This window comes from Triticum dicoccoides, chromosome 2B, assembly GCF_002162155.2.
Source record: "Triticum dicoccoides isolate Atlit2015 ecotype Zavitan chromosome 2B, WEW_v2.0, whole genome shotgun sequence".
Classification (NCBI taxonomy): domain Eukaryota; kingdom Viridiplantae; phylum Streptophyta; class Magnoliopsida; order Poales; family Poaceae; genus Triticum; species Triticum dicoccoides.
This window is the reverse complement of record NC_041383.1, coordinates 695,879,439-695,888,902: the sequence shown is the minus strand read 5'-3', so window position 1 is coordinate 695,888,902 and position 9,464 is coordinate 695,879,439. Positions and strand designations below refer to the sequence as shown.

At 45.2% G+C, this 9,464-nt stretch overlaps 1 protein-coding gene across 1 annotated transcript in view; it reads right to left on the bottom strand.

Annotated features, from left to right (window-relative positions):
- Window positions 1–7,646: 7,646 nt before the first annotated feature.
- The window catches only part of LOC119368361 (NAC domain-containing protein 21/22-like), a 3,296-nt gene continuing 1,478 nt past the window's right edge, over window positions 7,647–9,464 (bottom strand). The window contains exon 3 of the mRNA XM_037633646.1: window positions 7,647–8,265. Within this exon, the coding sequence (XP_037489543.1) occupies window positions 7,894–8,265 (372 nt within the window). The 3' untranslated portion in view covers window positions 7,647–7,893. The remainder of the gene's footprint in view (window positions 8,266–9,464) is intronic.

Sequence of the window (9,464 nt, the reverse complement as noted above, 5' to 3'; positions counted from 1 at the left end):
TGGGCATCTCCATAGCCCGTTGATACGCCTAGTTGATGTGAAACTATCTTCTACTTTTTGTCTTCTCCACAACCACCATTCTATTCCACATATAGTGCTATGTCCATGGCTCACGCTCATGTATTGCGTGAAAGTTGAAAGAGTTTGAGATTATTAAAGTATGAAACAATTGCTTGGCTTGTCATCGGGGTTGTGCATGATTAAATACTTTGTGTGATGAAGATAGAGCAACAGCCAGACTATATGATTTTGTAGGGATAACTTTCTTTGGCCATGTTATTTTGAGAAGACATGATTACTTTGATTAGTATGTTGAAGTGTTACTATTTCTTATGTCAATATGAACTTTTATCTTGAATCATTTGGATCTGAACATTCATGCCACGATAAAGAAAATTACATTGAGAATCAAGCTAGGAAACATTCCACATCAAAAATTCTGTTTTTATCATTTACCTACTCGAGGACGAGTAGGAATTAAGCTTGGGGATGCTTGATACGTCTCCAACGTATCTATAATTTTTGATTGTTCCATGCTATTATATTACCTATTTTGAATGATTATGGGCTTTATTATACACTTTTATATTACTTTTGGGACTAACCTATTAACCGGAGGCCCAGGCCATATTGTTGTTTTATTGCCTGTTTCAGTATTTCGAGGAAAAGGAATATCAAACGGAGTCCAAACGGAATGAAACCTTCGGCAACGTGAACTTTTGGAAGAATATCACCCAGGAGACTTGGAGTTCATGTCAGAAGACCCTCGAGGAGGCCACAAGATAGGAGGGCGCCCTCCTGTAGGGAGCACCCCCTGTCTCGTGGCCCCTCGAGCACCTCCCAACCGACTTCTTTCGCCTATATATGCCTACGTACCCTAAAACCATCAAAAATCAAGATAGATCGGGAGTTCCGCTGCCGCAAGCCTCTGTAGCCACCAAAAACCTCTCGGGAGCCCTTCCCGGCACCCTGCCGGAGGGGGATCCTTCTCTGGTGGCCATCTTCATCATCCCGGCGCTCTCCATGACGAGGAGGGAGTAGTTCACCCTCGGGGCTGAGGGTATGTACCAGTAGCTATGTGTTTGATCTCTCTCTCTCGTGTTCTCTCTCATGTTCCCTCTATGGCACGATCTTGATGTATCCCGAGCTTTGCTATTGTAGTTGGATCTTATGATGTTTCTCCCCCTCTACTCTCTTGTGATGAATTGAGTTTCCCCTTTGAAGTTATCTTATCGGATTGAGTCTTTTATGAGAACACTTGATGTATGTCTTGCCGTGCTTATCTGTGGTGACAATGGGATATTATGTGCCTCTTGATGTATGTTTTGGTGACCAACTTGCGGGTTCCACCCATGAACCTATGCATAGGGGTTGGCACACGTTCTTGACTCTCCGGTAGAAACTTTGGGGCACTCTTTGAAGTACTTTGTGTTGGTTGGATGAATCTGAGATTGTGGGATGCATATCGTATAATCATGCCCACGGATACTTGAGGTGACAATGAAGTATCTAGGTGACATTAGGGTTTTGGTTGATTTGTGTCTTAAGGTGTTATTCTAGTACGAACTCTTTTATAGATCGATCCGAAAGAATAGCTTTGTGGTGGTTTCGTACCCGACCATAATCTCTATGTTTGTTCTCCGCTATTAGTGGCTTTGGAGTGACTCTTTGTTGCATGTTGAGGGCTTGTCATATGTTCTATCTATGTTATTATTGTTGGGAGAACTTACACTAGTGAAAGTATGAACCCTAGGCCTTGTTTCCTACCATTGCAATACTGTTTACGCTCACTTTTACCGCTCGCTACCTTGCTGTTTTTATTATTTCAGATTACAAAAACCTATATCTACTATCTATTTTGCACTTGTATCTTCATCTCTTCGCCGAACTAGTGCACCTATACAATTTACCATTGTATTGGGTGTGTTGGGGACACAAGAGACTCTTTGTTACTTCGTTGCAGGGTTGTTTGAGAGAGACCATCTTCATCCTACGCCTCCTACGGATTGATAAACCTTAGGTCATCCACTTGAGGGAAATTTTCTACTGTCCTTCAAACCTGTGCACTTGTGATACGTCTCCAACGTATCTATAATTTTTGATTGCTCCATGCTACTTTATCTACTATTTTCGACTATATTGGGATTTATTTTCCACTTTTATATTATTTTTGGGACTAACCTATTAACCGGAGGCCCAGCCTAGAATTGTTGTTTTTTGCCTATTTCAGTGTTTCGAAGAAACAGAATATCAAACGGAGTCCAAATGGAATGAAACCTTCGGGAACGTGATTTTCTCACCGAACGTGATCCAGGAGACTTGGACCCTACTCCAAGCAGTGCCAGAGGCGGTCACGAGGGTGGAGGGCGCCCCCCTGGGCGCGCCCCCCTACCTCGTGGGCCCCCTGTTGCTCCACCGATGTACTCCTTCCTCCTATATATACCTACGTACCCCCGACAGATCAAAAAGGGAGCCAAAAACCTAATTCCACCGCCGCAACCTTCTGTATACATGAGATCCCATCTTGGGGCCTGTTCCGAAGCTCCGCCGGAGGGGGCATCCACCACGGAGGGCTTCTACATCAACACCATAGCCCCTCCGATGAAGTGTGAGTAGTTTACTTCAGACCTTCGGGTCCATAGCTAGTAGCTAGATGGCTTCTTCTCTCTTTTTGGATCTCAATACAATGTTCTCCCCCTCTCTGTGGAGATTTATTCGATGTAATCTTCTTTTTGCGGTGTGTTTGTTGAGACCGATGAATTGTGGGTTTATGATCCAGTATTATCTATGGAAAATATTTGAATCTTCTCTGAATTCTTTTATGTATGATTGAGTTATCTTTGCAAGTCTCTTCGAATTATCCTTTTTAGTTTGGCCAACTAGATTGGTAGTTCTTGCAATGGGAGAAGTGCTTAGCTTTGGGTTCAATCTTGTGGTGTCCTTTCCCAGTGACAGAAGGGGCAGCAAGGCACGTATTGTATTGTTGCCATCAAGGATAACAAGATGGGGTTTTTATCATATTGCATGAATTTATCCCTCTACATCATGTCATCTTGCTTAAGGCGTTACTCTATTTTTAACTTAATACTCTAGATGCATGCTGGATAGCGGTCGATGAGTGCAGTAATAGTAGTAGATGCAGAATCGTTTCGATCTACTTGTCCCGGACGTGATGCCTATATACATGATCATTGCCTAGATATACTCATAACTATGCTCAGTTCTGTCAATTGCTCAACAGTAATTTGTTCACCCACCGTAGAATATCTATGCTCTTGAGAGAAGCCACTAGTGAAACCTATGGCCCCCGGGTCTATTCTCATCATATCAATCTCTATCGCTTTATTACTTACTTTGTTTTTACTTTGCCTTTTACTTTTCACTTTGCATCTATCTATCAAAAATACCAAAAATATTATTTATCATCTCTATCAGATCTCACCCTCGTAAGTGACCGTGAAGGGATTGACAACCCCTAATCGCGTTGGTTGCGAGTAGCTATCATATTGTGTAGGTACAAGGGACTTGTGTGTGGTCTCCTACTGGATTGATACCTTGGTTCTCAAAAACTGACGGAAATACTTATGCTACTTTGCTGCATCATCCTCTCCTCTTCGGGGAAATCCAACGCAGTGCTCAAGAGGTAGCAACTTGCAGGCCCAACAACGTCTACAAGAAGAAGGTTGTGTAGTAGACATCAAGATGCCCTCAGGTTAGTACAAAACCGGCCCCTCCTCCCTCTCTCATCTCTGTATCTTGTCTTCCTTCGCCGTTGAGATTCGTGGTGGCAGAGGTCCTCTTTCTCAGGCAATGCCTCCGATGGAGCAGGCAATGATCATTAGTTAGTGAATAAATATTCAATGCCATTAGTGAAGTAGTGTTGGATGTGCGAAAATCTTGGATGTACGAAAATCTTGCCTCATGAGTTTGTAGTTTGTAGTTTTGGATGTGTGAAAATCTTGCCTCATGAGTTAAATTCGCCTCCTTTATATAAGTAGGATTGAATGCACCTGCAAGTCAGATTTGATAAGATCTAAAGAGTGGGAATCATATATGAATTATGCTTGTTGGCATATATTACATCCAGTTAAAATGAAGCTTGAATAAACCATGGAGTATGCTTCAATACTTTTTATTTACCATTTTGGTTGTGCTTATACTCTTCTTTCACATAACTTACGATTTTTTTAGTTTGGACATATAGGCCGGCTCCACTTTTATATTGAAATATTGAAATGAAACCAAGCATCCAACTAGTCATCGTCCCTAACATAGATATGTAAACTAATCAACAAAGTGAATACCTGTTGGCTTGGTTTTCTTTAATGAAAATCAGAAGGGGAAAACCCTTCTTTGATCAAAAAAAAGTTTGATTCCTATTGAAGTAGTGTGGTTAATATTCACCATATTTATTTGTTTTTCAGATTCTGATGGGGGCACTAGTAAGTACCGGAGAGTCCCGATTGGTAGGACCGAGTCGTCCACCTCCCACCAGTCCACTCCCGACGACGAGTCATCATCGGATGGCGATGTCGAAGTGGACTTAGATGGACCAGATCCGCTCGCTACCGAGTCGGGCGACATGGAGGCCTCGGACGGCTCGGGGTCTACCTCGAGCAACATTTCCAAGAGGAAGAAATCCGGGCGTGGTCCGGGGAAGGTCCCGGAACCAACTGCTGCCAGCAACGGTCATGTCATTTGCCCGACAAGAGAGGGGTAAGCAAGCATTTCATTTCCATCATATTTTGGATGCCACACCTTTGACACTCACATATGCTTGTCTTTTATATCATGCAGTCAGTGGGAATTTATCCCGACACAACCTAAGGGGACACGCCCGCCGAACCACGTCATCGGCTCCCTCTTGAGGAAGCACTTCCCTGGATTGTCCAAGCCGGGTGATGACGATCCGGCGTCGCCAGGTTTAACCTGGGAGCATTACCTACACAACACGGACGAGCACAATGTCACCATGGCCACTCGGGTCATCAATGCTTTTTTTGTAAGTATCTTCGCTCCGACCACTGCATTTTTTCATATCCAAATCCTTGCTTGCGTGGATGGTGAGAAGATGCCATATGCTTTCTTGTAGGAAACATTTGCTTGTGTGGATGGTGAGAAGCAGAAGGTGATCAAAGGCATCATGAAATCTGCCCGAAAGATACTCTCTGACCTCAAGCACACGCTGCGGTACAAAGCTGTGATGCAGTGTCGGCCGATCGATGAGAAGGGAGAGAAGATGACAAGGAAGACTGCTTGCCAGACCAACTTGTCGCGAGAAGAATACCTGTCAGTGGTAAGTGACTACATCGGTTGCTAGTACTTTGATTCATCCCTCTTGTTCCTCAATTATTCGATTTTGTCTGACTAGGTGAAGGAACCCTGGATGAAAGAGGATTGTTGGGAGGCCCTGGTTGACATGTGGTGTGACCCAGCATGGCAGGCGCGGCATGTGGAGAAGGGAAACGAACGAGCCAAAATGCCAGGCCCGACTCATGTCCGGGGGAGCCGGAACCTAACCGCTCTCAAGCAACACATGGTATGTGGATTAAGATGTTAACTTTTTCGCATTGCAGAGGCGAAGGCTGGTCGCCCGGTCCACATCCTGGAAGCCTGGAGAGAAGGCCACAAGGGGAAGGATGGCGCCCAGTTCTGCAGCGAGTCGGCGGAGGAGAAGTGGGGGACCTTCAAAGAGGTCTTCCAGGAGGTGCACGGGCAGGAAGCCGAACCTACGTCCAAGCCCCTTGATCCTGAGCTTCTCATCATTGCTGGCAAGGGGAAGGGCCATGGCCGCCGCCTCCTTTGCAACGGGTCGATCGCCACCTCCTCGCATCGCAAGCTGCACGAGATACGCGCGTCGAGCACCAGCTCAACTCCGTCCATACGGAGTCGCCCAACCGCCGCATCACGTGAGATAGCGCGTCTCAAGGTTAGCATCCTAACCTTCATTTATGTCCATGCCCCGAAATAGCACCGTTCCAACCTATATGAGCCTAATGTCATGTTACAGGATTTAATGGCGCAGCGGGCTGTTGAAGAGGAGCAAAGGCGGCAGGCTGGGCAGGAGTCCAGAGAAAAGGAACGAGAAGACACGAACAAGAGGTTGAAGCTGCTTGAGGATCAACTACAGGTAGAACATTATCTAAACTAGAGTAGAAGATTCATTGCATATGGATGAACCACCCTCACGTGACTCTCATCTTATAGGTTCTTATGCAATCTCGAAGCATTTCAAGTGATGCCCCTCCTCCTCCTCTAGAATGTTAACCCGATGGCCTCTCCTCCTCAAGATGATCTATATATGAACAAGTGTACTTATATTGTGGCGTGCACATGTTTTGCAAGTAGTGACAATATGTATGAATTTGCGACTTGTGTGTGACGTCTACTAGGATAATACATTCGACTTGTGTGTGACAATATGTGGACTATCCCTAATTATGCCTATATATGTGTGGACTAGATCAAATTATGCCTATATATGATCAAATTATGCCTATATATGTGTGGACTAGATCAAATTATGCCTATATATGATCAAATTGCACTGCAGTTGTTTTTATCTGCAGGGATCAGAAAAGAAATAGCTTGATAGCAGAATGGATGGGAAAGATTTCCGAGAGCAACACTCGGAAAAGGATATACTACCGAGAGCGCCTCTCGGACACATGGTCGTCTGGGACACTACTGTTGTGCCACAACTTTTCCGAGAGCAGCTCTCGGAAAAGAAGGCGAGCATTGCCGAGCCTAGCTCTCGGCAAAGCTATGTAAAGTGTCAGCCCCCATGTGGGCCACGCTGTTGTACTGGTCAGAAGGATTGCCGAGAGCAGCTCTCGGCAAAGATATCGTCATTTTTTTTCAAAAATATTTAGCAAGTTATTTAAAACTTTTACTGATAAATGTGACCAGTGGGACCACATGTCAGTTAGAAAGAACACACACACAAAAAAAGGATGTTGCATATGCTTTGCCGAGGGTGACGCTCGGCAAAGTGCGCAGTAACTGACGGAGTCGTCTGTTGCGGACGGGCATGCCACGTGGCTCCTCTTTGCCGTGAGCAGCTCTCGGCGTCTGCAACTTTGCCGTGCGGTGCCTCTTTGCCGTGAGGCAGTGACGGCAAAGTTGTCAGTTTGCCGTGACTGTGGGTTTGCCGAGAGTGACACTCAGCAAATCTTACTTTGCCAAGTGTCCGTGGTTTAGCACTCGGCGAAAAGCATTACACCCGGCGTACATGAAAATTTCAGTAGTGACTGCTATAGAAGAGAAGGAAAGAAATCGATCACTAATCAAGCATATGACAATCGAGTGGACAACACAGCGTATACTATCCTTACTAGTTAGAAGGATTGCCGAGAGCAGCTCTCGGCAAAGATATCGTCATTTTTTTCAAAAATATTTAGCAAGTTATTTAAAACTTTTACTGATAAATGTGATCAGTGGGATCACATGTCAGTTAGAAAGAACACACAAAAAAAAGGATGTTACATATGCTTTGCCGAGGGTGACGCTAGGCAAAGTGCGCAGTAACTGACGGAGCCGTCTGTTGCGGACGGGCATGCCATGTGGCTCCTCTTTGCCGTGAGCGGCTCTCGGCGTCTGCAACTTTGCCGTGCGGTGCCTCTTTGCCGTGAGGCAGTGACGGCAAAGTTGTCAGTTTGCCGTGACCGTGGGTTTGCCGAGAGTGATACTCGGCAAATCTTGTTTTACCGAGTGTCCGTGGTTTAGCACTCGGCGAAAAGCATTACACCCGGCGTACGTGAAAATTTCAGTAGTGACTATTACAGAAGAGAAGGGAAGAAATTGATCACTAATCAAGCATATGACGATAGAGTGGACAACACAGCGTATACTATCCTTACTATACTACCTAGCCTGCGAGAACTCACCGACTCGTCAGAACGGGTTCCAAGCCTGCGGCATGCCGCTGTGCCGCGTATAGCCGTCGTCTACGCTCCACTCCGGCTTCGGGTCACCGCCGCTGCTTTCCACCATGTCGCTTAGCAGGTCCCTGAAGCTCCTGAACGACAATGGCGCCACCGGCCAGTGCTGCGGGGCCATGAGGAGGCTGGTGGAGTACTCCTGGTGCCCACGGAAGCTGTCGGTGATCGCAGCCATGGGCATGCGGCCAACGTCGTCGATAGGTGCTATGGGCAGAAGCGCCGGCGCCATGCCGACCTCGCTGCTCTGGGAACCTGATGGCTCGTCGGAGGCCGGTGTTGGAGCAGCTGTTGTGCTTTTGAAGAACACCCTGCACAGCACCCAGTCCTGCGTTTTGCAATATTTCCATTTTAACACTTGGAGTATGTTATATCTAGATAACTGAATTTGATGGACACTACATTTATTTTATGAACGCTAGATGATTCAAGCTGGCGCGCATCGCCTGTCGGCATTTAAAAGAAGAGAATAAGATACTTCCTCCATCTCAAAATACAAAACTATTTTTGACATATAGTGTAAAAATGATCTTACATGCGTACTTTTTTTCTCAAATAAGATACTGCATGCATACTACTCCCTCCGTTCCTAAATACTTGTCTTTCTAAAGATTTCAACAAGTGACTACATACGGCGTAAAATGAGTGAATCTACACTTTAAAACATGTCTACATACATCCGTATGTTGAGTCCATTTGAAATGCCTAGAAAAACAAGTATTTGGGAACGGAGGGAGTATTTTTTTTTCCGAGAAACACACTATTCATTTGTGACCATAAGGAGTCACAGTAGCCACATGTTCTGCTAAGGAAAGAAATTGGCAACTTGGAATGCCATTGTCAAAATATTTTTTTGTCAACTTGAGCTTCACCTCTGACGAAAAAAAGAAGTCAAATTTGGATGAAGGCAAAAATGATAATGCGACGGTCAGATCCTTTTCAAAGCAGTATCACGTTGTTTAATGCCGCGCTGATGTATGGCGACGGCGCCAAGCGAACAACCTTGGACGTTGGCTTCACCAAACCTTGGAACGGCATTGGTGATATGTCATAGTACTATGTGTGTACCATGTTTGCATTTCGATAAGCTGGACTAGGTCACTAACAATGATTGCCTAGTGGCATGTATAGTCGTCGTGATGATATGTCATAGTACTATGTGTGTACCATGTTTGCATTTCGATAAGCTGGACTAGGTCACTAACAATGATTGCCTAGTGGCATGTATAGTCGTCGTGAGCATACGTAGTTTATCTTATCGGGATCGACGCGGCACGTGCCGACGTACGTACAGCTAGACAGAATACAAAAGAAATATTTATCTGGCGGTCAAAATTAGCAATGTTCAACTATATGCAACACAACTGACGAAGAAGTTTTCTTTCTCTGCACGAACGGGAGTGAATGAAATCAGCGGCGGAGCTACGTTGGTTACTGCAGGTGCCGTGGCCCCCCCAGCTTTGGTTAAACTACATGGGATTTTTTAAAGAAAGATTAGATTAAGAAAAATAATGGCTTCTGCCCCTG